Source organism: Tiliqua scincoides, chromosome 4, assembly GCF_035046505.1.
Source record: "Tiliqua scincoides isolate rTilSci1 chromosome 4, rTilSci1.hap2, whole genome shotgun sequence".
Taxonomy (NCBI): Eukaryota; Metazoa; Chordata; class Lepidosauria; order Squamata; family Scincidae; genus Tiliqua; species Tiliqua scincoides.
This window is the reverse complement of record NC_089824.1, coordinates 13,717,908-13,731,988: the sequence shown is the minus strand read 5'-3', so window position 1 is coordinate 13,731,988 and position 14,081 is coordinate 13,717,908. Positions and strand designations below refer to the sequence as shown.

General features: G+C 42.6%; 1 protein-coding gene and 1 pseudogene across 2 annotated transcripts in view; both read right to left on the bottom strand.

Moving 5' to 3' along the window:
- Window positions 1-3,134: 3,134 nt before the first annotated feature.
- The window catches only part of WASHC5 (WASH complex subunit 5), a 37,489-nt gene continuing 26,542 nt past the window's right edge, over window positions 3,135-14,081 (bottom strand). For both annotated transcript variants that reach the window (XM_066623844.1, XM_066623845.1), the window contains exons 22-29: window positions 12,484-12,586; window positions 11,958-12,037; window positions 11,528-11,631; window positions 9,995-10,124; window positions 9,173-9,269; window positions 7,975-8,128; window positions 7,009-7,096; window positions 3,135-6,209 (exon numbers count right to left, since the gene is read on the bottom strand). In XM_066623844.1, the coding sequence (XP_066479941.1) occupies window positions 6,153-6,209; window positions 7,009-7,096; window positions 7,975-8,128; window positions 9,173-9,269; window positions 9,995-10,124; window positions 11,528-11,631; window positions 11,958-12,037; window positions 12,484-12,586 (813 nt within the window). In that variant the 3' untranslated portion in view covers window positions 3,135-6,152. The remainder of the gene's footprint in view (window positions 6,210-7,008; window positions 7,097-7,974; window positions 8,129-9,172; window positions 9,270-9,994; window positions 10,125-11,527; window positions 11,632-11,957; window positions 12,038-12,483; window positions 12,587-14,081) is intronic.
- Window positions 13,679-13,798, bottom strand: LOC136650389 (5S ribosomal RNA; annotated as a pseudogene).

Genomic DNA, 14,081 nt, shown 5'->3' with positions numbered 1-14,081 from the left:
TTCTCATCAAAATGATCAAAAATGGCTTGCAGGTACTGCTATTCTATGGATTGTACAATGCTGCGATTTGCAAATTTGGCCCAATTCAAGGGTTTGAGTTTCTTTGGAATTGAGGATGGTGCATCTATGACTGGTGTGGATGTTAGAGCTCATTTGTGGCTTGTGTGTGTGTGTGTGTGTGTGTGTGTGTGTTTAAAACCAGTTTATCTAGTACTCCAGGGTCCAGTCCATTGACATTCCACAAGGAAATAAAGATCAGGTTTGCCTGTATCTAAGCGCATTGCAGTTTGTATTTGGATTCATCTGATTCATTCATGTTTGTACAGGTATTACCTAATATCCACAGATTTTTCACCCACGGTTTTATCTCAAAGCAATGAGAAGGGCCTTTTAAATCAAAGGAAAAAAGACAATAGCCTTGTTAATGGGGCAAGAGGGCAGCTGGCAGCCAATCCATCAATCATTCTCTCTCCAGGCACTTAGAGCAGCTTCACTCCTAGGCAAGCAAACCCTCCCTTTCCCCTGACCATGTGAAAGAATGCAAATCATTATCACCTCCTCCATTCTTTCCCTGCACTGGGCTCCTGGGGAAGGGAGGGGGGTCAATGGCTTCAAAGCCTTTCTAAGCGCCTGGAGAGAGACTGATTGCCTCTGCGTGCATTACAAAGGTCAGCTAGGCTGTTTTTAAATTGCTGAGCAAAAGGACATTTTTTTTAAATGGATTTGCTTTAGTGTGATTTTTGTAATCTGCTTGAGTTCTGGGAAGGGAACCCTCATGAATAATGAGACTCAGCCTGTGATTACTCTCTCAGTGATTTAAGACTAATAATCTCAATAAGTGATATGAAACCATGTCTTCGTTGTATTGTGATAAATTTTTATGCACTTTTTTCACCATTGCTTGTTGGGGAGGGGTTCTGTGACACTTAATGAAACTTTTTGTCTCTTCCCATCCATTCCCTTCCATGGAGGGACAACTCTGCACATGACCCTTTGAGCAACTGCAGCCCATCAATCAATCAAGTAAATGGGTCACATTTGGAGTCATCCCCCCCACCCAATAACCCTCTTGTCCTTTGAAAGTCATGCATATTGAAGGATTTGCACAAGGCACAAACTTTAGTCTTTAATGCCGTTTGATATGCAAACTAAACCATGCCAGTTTAAAGATGTATAGTGTTTTTTAAAAAATATACACTATTTGCAATGCCTGTTTTTAATGACTTAGTATATTTTTGTGTTTAATTAAAAAAAAGTTAGACCTTATTGACAAGGAGCCCAAATTAATGCAGCTAAATATTTCAATAAAGGTTATAATACTTTGTGCAGTGTGCATTTCTCTCTCCATTTTCCAAGAATTTCATGTTTGAAAAATCCTGTGCAGAACTAATATTGGAAGGTATCTTATTCAGGGACAAATCATTGGTCCATCTTGCTCAGTATTGTCAAAGCTGACTAGCAGCGGCACCTATTTCAGGTGGGGGTTTTCCTCACTCCTGTGAGATACCTGGGATTGAACCTGAAACTTTGCGTGAAATGCCACTTTCTGCCGCTAAGCGACAGCATTTTCTTTGCCATTGATATAATGCGCTTTACATTTTAACAGTGCTTCACGTAACATGTCAAGAATTCTGTAAGGTAGCTGGAGATTCTCATACCTGGACTTGGGGGTTTGAGCAAAAAATGGCTCATCAAAGGCCAGCTTGGGAGTTTTGGGTTGAATTGACCCATTAACCTTCGAACTGATATTTTCAGCTCTGTGCAGTCCCAGCTCCACCCAGCATGAGAGCTGATGCAGTGAAGAGTGATTTTTATTGTCTATTATTCTATTACTTCCTTAAGCTGCCTTGAATCCCCTTGACCAGGATCAGCTGCTTTGCCTCAAGCTTTCTGCTTTGAGCTAATGACCTATGTTTCATTCACTATAATGTTCCATTAATGTGCGCTGTTCAGTGTGCTTATAGGACTGTCTCCACCAATACTGTGAAGACCCACTTCCAGTGGCATTGTGAGGGGAGTACGGGGAGTGCGGGCTGCACCGGATGATGTGCAAAGGGGGGGAGTGACACTACTACTTGCCAAAATTTGAAAAATCTTGGTATTTTCGAATAATACCATCATGTTATATATCAATCGATGTAGAATTTCATGTAGAATGCAGTGAAGCACCGTGTTGAAACATCTCTATTCTATCAAAAGTTATAACAAAAAAACCAATGGGGCAGGGCAATGGTGTATCACCATGCCCAACACCACGGGCATTACCCTGCCCACTGCATGGGGGGAGATCTATCATGGGGGTGATGCGCTGGTCTCCTGCATTGGGTGACACAAACCCTACTGCCATCACTTCCCACCCCCATGCTTTTTTTTTAAACAAAAAGTGAGTCATTCTCTGCCTTCCTAATTGGCACATGAGCATTGCTGGTAGTAGTTCCCCCACCCCTCGAGTTGTGTTCCCACATCCATACCCAGGGAGCTGCCTCAATCATCAAAGCTATTATGAAGCTTCAGGTCAAGATGGTGCCAGGAAGCACATCGTGTTCCGAGATGCAGTGCACACCAAGGAAAACAAGAATCTGGGTGTGGTGTTTTTTTTTAAACTACCTTCTTTCTGGCACGCTGTGGTCTTAACATGCTAAGGCTGAAAGGATATACAAAACTTATCCTGTTGTAATGGTGAGCTGTAATAACCACTAGAACCAACCATGTCTTGTTTCACAATGAAGAAATCATTAGCATCTCCTGAAAGCAACCTGGGCTGCCTTATAAATTATGTTCAGGTGGGTTCTCAGCATTAATACAAAAGTGGACAGTTCCTTTCAATGTATTTAGGACTGCAGCCTAATCTATAGGCCTGATCTATACATGATTACCTGACCACATTACTACTAAAATTTACTTGCAAGCAGGTCTTCTGGATAACGCTCTCCCCCGACCCCTGCTTTTGTATTACTCTGATGTTCTTAATCTTTGTTGCTAAACAAGACAGACCAGACCTGAGGATCGGTTGTCAGCCCCAGCCTTCTGTGTGAATAATCTTTCCTTATTTGTGCTTATTTATTTAAAATAGCTATATGCTGCCTTTCTGCCTAGTCAAGGGAGCCAAGACAGCTCACAGATGACAACAACAATTGAACAATAAAACCAAATTTAATCAAAAACAGCAGCAACAAAGCAGCTCAGTTGAAACCAAATGCCTGATGAAAACAAAATGTTTGCAGGGGTTTATGAGACACAGGCAGGGTGGGGGTCATGTTAACATAAGAACAGCCCTGCTGGATCAGGCCATAGTGTTGAGGCATCGGGTAAATGCTGAGCTCACTCTCACTGCCCAAGGTCGGTCTGCCTGGAACAGTTCCCGGGGAGTGTGTGCGTCGCGAGGAGGAACACACAGCAGATAGCAGCATCCTTTAAAGCATATATTTACAGGTAGATAGCATTCACAAGAGAAATAACAAGTGTGGGTCCTAACACAGGGAACCAGGGTTACCCTACCCTCGCAAAGTGTGGAGCACACCGACACAGTGCTCCGCCTGCAGCCTTCCAACGATCCCCCCTTTTGGCCAGTGGTGGCTCCTTGCTTTTATTCCTCTGCTGGCCAACGGGTTGCTGTGTGAGGCTAGGCTTGGGCTAATTAGTCCCACCCAATTCTAGCTTCGTCTGCAGTCACTCAGCACACCTGCTGAGTGACTCAGCATAGGCTTTGGCTGCCTCAGTGGGGCCTGTCTTTGATAGGCCTTCTGTGGCACAAAAACAAACCGAGGTTCTCCTCCAAGAACTCCCCTCAAGGGGATAGAGTACATCCCTTGACACATAGGCCCATCTAGTCCAGCTTCCTGTATCTCACATCTTAGTGCCTTGAAGACTGTTAGCAGTTCAGAAAAGTTGGTAAGGGCTTTCCTTGGTTGTAGTGATGAAACCTGAGAATCAATGTGTAGGTGGCTATGGTTTTGCTTATTTGACAAGGTTATACCCTTGAAGAGGCTGGGTGGGAGAGTCCACTACTGTAGAGAATGTAAGATCTAACCTAGAAGGCATAATCAAGTAGTTAATTGCATTGGGAAAATGCCTGCTTGAAGGATGAGGTAAGAAGATTCATATGCTACTACAAGTACAAAGGTGGGGAAGGAGGGCACTGCAGTAGCTTCTGTAAGGAGGAAGATGCTCTGTACGCACTCAAAGGTATCTAGCTCAGTGCAGGAAACAGGCACTGCTCCTAGAATCACAGTCATGGAGGTCTGGTCTAGAGGGTAGAGCCTCCGTTTGCCTGAAGATAACATCCAAAGGTCGCCAGTTCAAGGCCACCGGCACTGTGAAGGGCAAGACCTTGAAACAGCTGACAAGCCTAGCCGAGTTATTCCACCTGCTCTTTGGCCGCTGTCAGCCTGTGTGGGAGGAAAATGGAGGCCAGAATGTGATACCAGATCATAAAAGATCCATCTGAAATGTTGTGGTTCTTGAAAAGACAGAACCTTCTTCAATTGTAAAAATCCCTATTGGGATTTAGTATTGCCTGCCTATGTAAACCGCCTTGAATTAAAGTCTGAGGAGAAATCTGACGACCAAGAAAGGCGGTATATAAATACCTGTATTATTATTTATTATGTGGCCAGCAAGCAATATTCTGTAGTTACTATTTAGGCATGTGATGCAATACAGGGCAATGCAGCATGAACACTGTCACCCACCTTCTCTAGGGAAGCATGAAAGCTGCCAGATCCCACAGTTGCTTATTTGCAGAAGCATTTCACTCAAAGTCATTTGGCCTTTTAACTAGACACTATGAAAGGTAGAATTATGTCCAGTCTTTAATAAGTTTGTGTTATTTAGGAAACTTTTGTAGAACCAAAACATTAACACATCATCCAAACAGAAAAAATGATTTGTGAGTGAGGAGGGTGTAGAAAAATCAAGTCAACTACTGACAACAGAGAACAAGTCAGGAGAGATTCCTTTCAGAAAGAAAAAGAACCTTCAAGCAAAGCAGATGGTCATGAACTACATTTTCCCCCCATTAAGCCAGTGATCATTCTCATTTGTTCCATCATCTAAACGACTGCCATGTCTATAGCTGTGAAGAGGGCTGGCATCAGGTTGCTGGACAGTTCCAGGGCAAGGTACTGCACTGGGGCCATCGTGATGGCCTTCACGCACCCCAAAGGCACACTGAGTATAACTACTGGCATTGTAGATTCAGGACCTGGCCTGGCCAAGGCAAGTAGGCCCTTTGATGGGCATGGGCTCCCAGTCAGTACTCACAACAGCTTAGACTGGGTAGTGGTTTGTTATCAGGCAGTTGGAATGGGTAATATGCCTTCTACTAAAGACATTTGTAGCTCCTCATCTGATTGCTACATTTAGAGGACACTTCTTCTCCCCCCCCCACCCCCAGGCTAGAAATCCTTTTGTGTTTTTTAACCTGTGTCTCAAATAAAGTATCTATCTATCTAACCTGTGTCTCAGCTCATGCTGTTGAGCTCCCTGCACGGCTTTAGTACATGGTTCCTGAATTTGTGTGAGCATTTTTGGTATGGAGGGGGCTGCCTGGATCCTAAGGGGTTTGCTTGAATTATCAGGTTCTGATGTCTCTGTAGTAGTATATGTTCACCTAGATTGTAACAGTGGATGCTGGTTCTGCCTGGTAACAGGTAGGGTATTGATGTGGGAGAAGCATGAAACCAAAGATGCAAAGTATTTAGAATTAGGTTGCCACATATTCATACAGATTTAGTGCCCCTGAATGATGGTGCTGAATAAGGGGGGGGGGGGAGAAAAGAACCATTTCTAATCTTAATCACATTAAAAACTTGCAAACACCACCTCCTTTCAGCATCATTCTTTTAAATGCTATACAAAAAAGTCATCTAGGAGCATAAAGTGAATGATTTTTGTACATAAGGAACTGTGTACAACATTACAGGTTAAGTACAAAATACACATTGCTTGTATCAAGTAATCAAATTGAGCACAATGCCATGATTTTAAAAAAGGATTAGTTCTAAGCGTTAGTGCCAGTGATTATGTTAAATAGATGCAGCTGTGATTTTTACCTCCAAACCCCCCCCCCCCCCCAAATCAGTGTTATTTTACTTCTTATCTTGAGTTCTTGTTGAGTATTTCCCTCTGAGGTTGATATTTTCTCCTGGAGCTCACAAGACGGTCCGGAACTCATCAAAAATAAAGTTAGGCACATGGGCTTCAACAACCTAGATGAAAGAAGGACCCAAATCATTGGTTAAGACAGCAGTTTCCAACCAGTGTGCCATGGCACATTGGTGTGCTGCAAATGGTCTGCAGGTGTGCCACAGGAGTTTGGGGGATAGTCATTTATTAGTAGGGCAATTTGGGGAAGTCAGCTCCCAGCTGCCAGTATGGTGCGCCTTGATTACTGTCCAAAAACCAATGGTGCGTTGACAATTTTAGCACCTTGTCAGAGTGCCATAAGATGAAAAAGATTGAAAATTGCTGGGTTAAGAATTCTGTAGGAATAAATGCTACTTGATGTTGTGATACAGAGGAACCACATATAAGAATTTTAGCAACACACTAATGCGTGCTAAATCATTGTTCCAGTGTTTTATTTATTTTACAGAAATATTTATACTCTGTCAGTCCCAAAATGGATCCCCTCAAAGTGATCTGCAATAATCCAAAAAGAATTAAGACTAATCTCATAGAAAAGTCCACTGGAGACAGAAATATATAGCAACACAGAACAAGAAGGGGAAGCAAAAATTAAGACACTTCTGCCCAATGTTGCATACACACAACAGGGATCAAATGTATACACCTGTGGGCAGGGCAGAAATGGGTTAATCTAACCCCAAAGAATGGTGAAACCACACGGTCTTCATCCTACACAAAACTCTTTTAAAGAGAGTCCTCTATATGCATGTACACTTGTCACTGGAATGCATGAATCTTTTGGGCCAGTTCTGCATTCTTCCCTACAAAGAAGTGTGTTGCTTCATTCTTCCCTGTGCTAAACCAGAGCTCTTTACTCACCCTTCGCGGTAGCTTCGTATAACGAATGTAATCTTCTAAGAAAAGAAGGGCACCCACAACATCTGCTGGCATTTCCGGTATCTTCTGGCTGAAAGAAAGACACAACACCCCCAAACCTGAATGGCTTTTCAAAAGCAATGGATAACGTTTCTGTTTGGACACGTGCATTGGGGCAGAGCATAAACAAGATTTTAAAAAAATGGTTGCTTAAAAAAGTAAGGCGCATACACATACACAAATTTGTAACTTATAAGTAGTTTATAAGCTTGGGCAGGAGGTCTGGTCTAGAGGGTTGAGCCTCCATTTGTCTGAAGATAACATCCTAAGGTCGCCAGTTCGAGGCCACCGGCACCATGCGACCTTGAAGCAGCTGACAAGCTGAGCCGAGCTATTCCATCTGCTCTGAGCGTGGGAGGATGGAGGCCAGAATGTGTGACCAGATCAAGAAAGAAACATCTTGAATGTTGTGGTTTCTTGAAAGATAGAAACCTTCTTTCAAACTGTAAAAATCCCTATGGGGATTTAAACTGCCTGCCTGTGTAAACCGCCTTGAATAAAGTCTAAGGAGAAATCTGAGGACCAAGAAAGGTGGTATAGAAATACCTGTATTATTATTATAATTATAATTATTATTATTATAATGAAGGACTGATGAAGAAAATGCAGGTCGGCTAGTGGAAGATACAATTTAGGCTGGTTGCAGGGTGAAGGGGCAACAATTTTCAGTGTTGCTCTGGAGGCTGAGACCCCCATAGCATTAACCTGGAAAGCACCACTGACTGTCTTAATTATACAACATCTGGGACCTCTCCCCATCTCTCCTAATAAGGTGGCAGGGCATGAGAACACACCATAACACAGAGGAAGAGCTGAATAGGGGACTGACATTTTTGAGACTCTTCATTACTAAGGAAAGCAGTTTTTCATACAAGTGCAAGACGGTGCTTAAGGAAGGAGAAGGGGTACCTTGTGCACTGTTCCATTGTTGAACGAACAAACTGGCCAATCAGAGCCAGAAACTGCTCAGTGTATCGAGAATGAAACTGTTTCAGAAGGGTGAGAAGCCCAAGCACCAGGGGTGGCCAGTCAATTGGATCTGCTGGTTTTCTGCACACCATACCTGAAAGAAAAGCAAAAAAGACACTCAATTTCTACCTTGATGTTGGAGCACAGAAAATTGGGATCCATGACAGGTGAAAGGAGATTTCAAAACAAATGCAAAAACTTGCAAAATCTGTTCAGTCAGAAGCAAAAGAAGGAGGACTGTGCATCCCTTGGAGCAATTATCCTTTGTTCCAATGGCCTTAACTCTCCATAAAGGAACTACCAGGAATTGCCTATCTCTTGCCTAACATGGTGAAAACGTATTTCCAACATCAGCACAAGCAGGGCCTGCTGCTGTATACCAGGATGGCTGCAAAGCCAAGAACCAAATCTTGATGTGCTGTAGCAAACCCAGACCTGAGAACCTGGGTTGCTGCTAAGCCACAGGACTGGGAAGACCTAATTTGGAGTTAGAGGGGAAGGGACCTGGTACCCACGCTGGGCTCAGATTTTGAACATGTGAAATAAGAATAGACTCAGACAAGCAGGGGAGGCCAAGGGGTCAGGCACGCAAGATCTGTTTTGCTTTTCACTAGGGCTGTCAACCAGAGCCAGGTGCAAAACTAGAATGTATAAAAATACATTTTCCTCATCTGTTTCTTTCCTGTAACTGTTGCTCAGTTGCTGTTCCTCTGCTGTGACAAACATGCACCTGGGAAAGAGATGCAGGAGAGAATTGGGCAGGGAAAGGCTGAAGGGCCTTTGCTACTTCAAAGCTGTTTGGAGGTTACCTATGTTTGTCCCTGAACAGATAGTTCTGGCCTAAGGGAAATCCACAGTGTTGTTTTTTAACATACAGATCAAGGACACGTTCATGTAATAGTGCAGAAATTCAGAGACTGTTTTGTAAGCAAGCAGATTCATTTACAACCCTGTTTCTTCCTTAATCTATTTCTCCAAAGATATTTAAAATGAACTGCAATGCCTGCAGGAAAATTCAAATTACTAGAAGGGCTGCATAAGCCCACCAAAATTACATTCAAACACCCTGGTGATGATCAACCAGATTCAAAGAAGCAGGCCTCCAGGAAAACACACACAAAAAAATGCAAAACCATACCTAAGTTTTTATTGTACTGAAGCTTCAGCAACTGAGAAATGAGAAATACAAAATTCAAGACAGGGAAATATGGCAACCGTTTTGTTGTTATGTAGATCTAAAAATGAAAGAGACAGAAGGGGAGAGTAGAAAGAAGTTACTCCTTTATTTGAATATTTACATTGCCATTCAAAAATGCTGGAATTTCTATATTAGTGTATCAAGTGTTTATATTAAAGAAAAATGAACTTCAAATTCTAGAAATTGCAAAGCATCTTTTCATCAGTGATAAATTACCTTTAATCATAATCGCTCAAACACATTGATTCTCAATACTTTTTTGAAACACCCCCCCCCCCCAGCCTCAACATTCTCCCTGGTTTTGGGCAGTGTTTATTTTGTATTCCCCATCTTCTATTCTGCTTTTCAGCACCTAAGGCTGAACCTAGATACACTAATTGGAGAGTAAGCTCCATTGAATACAGTGGGGTTTGGTTGTGAGTAAACATGAATAGGATTGTGCATTAAAATCCCTTAAAGAGGCTAACACAGAGAAATATTACAACACCACTTAGTTTCCACTGCCAATGAATAAAACGTTCTAAAGGCAAGAATTCTGGGTCAGGCAGGTGTCATGAGGAAGATGGCACAAATCTCACGTCAACCACAGATTCAAGTTTGAATAAAGTGGTTACTCTCTTAATCTCCTCCTCACTTGTATAGAGATAATACTACAGACCTACTTCATAGGGCAGTTAAAGCGATTACTGTAACATACCTGAAATGTGTTGTGACAAACATAATTACTATAGGATTAGGTCTCACGAGGCAAAACGCACTCACTTTGTTCAATGGATTGTGAACGCCAGCTGCCTCCAGGTAGGCTGTGATATCATACAGAAGGGTGCTGTCTTCTTTAGGGTAAGGCAGAGATGGATCCTGGTAATGGGCCTCTATGTCAGCGAGAATTGCTCTAGAGCACCAACCAAAAACAAAGGAGATCAACTCATTCCTGCTGAAGTCCTTATTCATAAGAAGCTCTCAAATCTGTTAAAGCCAAGATAGCGATCATGCCAGAGAGACCTGGCGGAGGAAGTGGGACAGTCAACTCGATACTACCGACTTTTGCCCTAGAAACAGAACATGGAAGAGTCTTCCAGAAACCAGAAATGACATCACAAGAGGCAAAGACCATAGAGAAGACTATATAGGTCTGTGTGTTGTGAGAACAAAAGCACTGAACATCACTGAGATAAGGTCTTTGAGTCCCATTGCTGGCAGAAGCAGAATTTATGTCAGATATGCAAACTACACAGAAATTTTGGAAATAAAAATTAAACTGTTACTAAATTAAAATATTTTTTAAAAGACAAAACTTGGCATATAGTACATTTTAGCAAGTAATAATGGAAAAATCTCTGGAATTATGTCAGAATGCCAGATGCAAGGAGGGCACCAGGATGCAGGTCGCTTGTTATCTGGTATGCTCCCTGGGGCATTTGGTGGGCCGCTGTGAGATACAGGAAGCTGGACTTGATGGGCCTATGGTCTGATTCAGTGGGGTTGTTCTTATGTTTTTTTAAATTTAGTTTATTGAATGTTTGTCCATTGCAGAAGATACAACAAACCTCAAAACACTTTCCCAGCACCCATCTCCACCAATTACCTTAAGTGAAAATAAAACCCCTCTGTGTCTGTATGTGTATGAGAGAGAGAGACATTCAACTTCAATAAATATTTTGGAAAAAGAGTTTTGCAAACCTCAAAAACTGGGTAGTTGACACTCCTGCAAACTGGAGGTGAACGAGAATTCCTTTGATCTTGATTCTGATGCATATTGAAGGGCCCAATCCTATCCAATTTTCCAGTGCCAGTGCAGCTGTGCCAATGGGGCATGCACTGCATCCTGTGGTGGGGAGGCAGTCACAGAGGCCTTCTCAAAGTATGGGAACATTTGTTCCCATACCTCGAGGCTGCATTGCGGCTGTACTGGTGCTGGAAAGTTGGATAGGTTTGGGTTCTAACTCAACATGATATTTTAGGTCAGCGGTTCTCAAACTTTCTAGTCTCCAGAGATCTTTGCACTCCTAAAAGGAGTCTTGGGGAGTCCTACTGGTGCATGTGTAGAGTCTCAGGGAGCCCCAGAGTGCCGGTTCATGCACTGCGTGGCACAGCAAGGAGCAGATGGCAGCCACATATGGTGTGCTCGTGGAGCACCTGAAGGGGTCTCATGGAGCCCCAGGGCTCCTAGGAGTCATGTTTAAGAAACAGTTTGAGGTTAGATACCTCTGGTTTGCCTTTTTCCCCCACTGAAGAGACAAACACGATGACAGAGCAAACGGAACTTCAAGGAGTTTTTTTATACTTAGTACTTACATATTAAGGTTTTCCAACGCAGCTGCTAAATGCTTGGAGTCAAATTTGCAGGAATAGTTAAGTTCGTTGGCTATCTGGCGTCTTAAAATCTGCATCTGGCCAACCTGGGGAGAGAGCAAGACAGAAAAAGAAAATGAAAGTATTTCCCAAAAAGACCTCACTCAACTGTACCCAGTTTCTTAGCGAGGGGATAATATTACCATCCCATTTGCTTGTATGTTTACTTGAAAGCAACTTCCACAAAGCCATAACCCTGAAGCTGTACACGCTAGCTGTTTTTACACTGCGTTAAGGGAGAGGTGCTCTGTATGTGGCCAGAGGCACCTATCTTGCTCCATGACTTCCAACTTGATTTTTGTCAGAGAACTCGCCAAACACACTACAAGAGCCTGCATGAAATTAATTCTGAAGTGTGTTACAACCCAGGTACCTTCATAATGGCATCAAGGTAAGCAGCCCATATCTTCTGAGTTTTGGCAACTGCTGTGGAATACACTTTGCCACAATTGGCTGCAACAAAGAAACAGGAAAGAAATAAAGTTATAGAATGGGAATGTCTACACTTTTTATTAAGAGGATTCCTTATGAGCAGAGTTTAATCCTGCTCACAATCAACTTTATAGGTCTGCATCACAGGTAGTATTTTTCCTGCATGGAAGCAAACTCTCTTATAAAAAGGCATATACACAACTATGTTTAAAGACAAGAAGCCAGAGACATTTATACTTCCTGTCATAATTACCTCCCCACCCCGTAAAATCCATCATGCCCGAAGCTCTTCACAGCTTTTATAGTCCCAACTGCAGCATTTTGGTCCTTCAAATCCCTTTGCATCTTCAGCATGTATTTACAGACCTGTGGCAACCCACCCAAAAGGCTCCTCTGGACCACTCAAATGACTCAGACCACTTGAAAATCTATTTTTTTTGCCTGTAACTCTGGTTTAAGGCTCTTACCCACAATTCCTTTCACAGGGCAAACTGAATTCATGAGCGCTTTCAATGCATCATGTACTCCTCTATCACGCAGCACAGTTTTCTGAAACATGCTGAGGAAATTCTAAAAGCATAAAACAAAAACAAAGACTCTAAAGACAGGGTTGTGTATGCTTGTCAGAAGAGTGATGATGTGCATGGCAAAACACTTAACACAGAGGAACACCCACTTGACAAACTGCGATTGTTTGTAAGGGACTGGGATTCCTTACCATGCTTTAGACTGTATAACCAGTCTAGCTTCAGACTGTAAAGACTGTTTAGACCATGCAAGTACTTTACTGTATAACCAGGATCATAAGTCTGACGAATAGTTTTTCATGTTTGCCGTAATTTCAGCTGGTTTACAATGTCTTGACACGTGGCCCATGAGATCTAGCAGCACCCAAATGCCATTTGCTGGGCAATCATGGTTACTACATCTTTGTGGTGAAAACCTTATTTGCTTTCCTGCCAAGTTTAGGTTTTCTTTACTTACCTTTCTGTTCCCATTTCATTCCATCCTTTTTGTTTAGACTCAATAAACCAGTCATCTTTTGATCCTTGGTCTGCCAAGTCCATGTTCATGGGTAATTTAGTGGATTTTCATGTCCTTTCACTCTGCAGATGCTACTTTGGGATTTTTAACAGGGACTCCTGGGGTTCAGTGTTCTCTTGGGAGGGGAGTTTTTCCCAAACGGACCTATTCTGCCTCATCACTATAGCCTAGGATGGTAGCAGGAGATACAATCTACCAGGCTTTTTATCCATTCATCTGCTTGTACAATAAAGGGAATGTGTGATGCAAGAAGCAGTGTGGATGTGTTAGCCACTAGTTGCTGCTCCCCTAGGTCAGCTCACCTTTTCCTGGGAGATTCCCTTCCCTGACAACTTTTAATTACCAATATTCACTAGAAATATTTTTTTGCTATTAAGGCAGTGGTTCCCAAACCCTTTTTTGACTGGTGGCTCCCTTGACCTACTGGGCCATTCTCCGAGGTTCCCCATTAGGGCTACAATCAGCAAGTTTTTAATGAGGATTCCCAACCACAGCTCACAGTTTGGGAACCACTGGATTAAGGTTTTTGCTTCTCTATGTAAATTTTAACTCCTCCCCCTTGTGTTTTAGCTTACATTGGTTGGTTGGCAACCTTCAGTCTCGAAAGACTATGGTACAAGCCTACAGCACCCGGTATTCCCAGGCGGTCTCCCATCCAAGTACTAACCAGGCCTGACCCTGCTTAGCTTCCAAGATCAGAAGAGATTGGGCATGTGCAGGATAACAGTTGCTGTAGCTTACATTGGGCAGCATAATAACATCAAATTACATGATCAAGAGTTGACTATCACTTCAATTAAAAATGGCAAATAAAAAAAGTAACCATGATGGAATGCAGCTTCACATTAACTGATTTGGATTAAACCTTACCCCCATTTTCCTAGAACCAACAGGGATCAGAATTCCCATTTTGCCTATAAAGCATGTACTACAAATTGTAGACAAATCTAAGAAGCGCAGGTGGCGATTCTCTCTGCAAGACAGCCCCACAGCAGAGACAGGACCCTGTGAAGTTCCATCA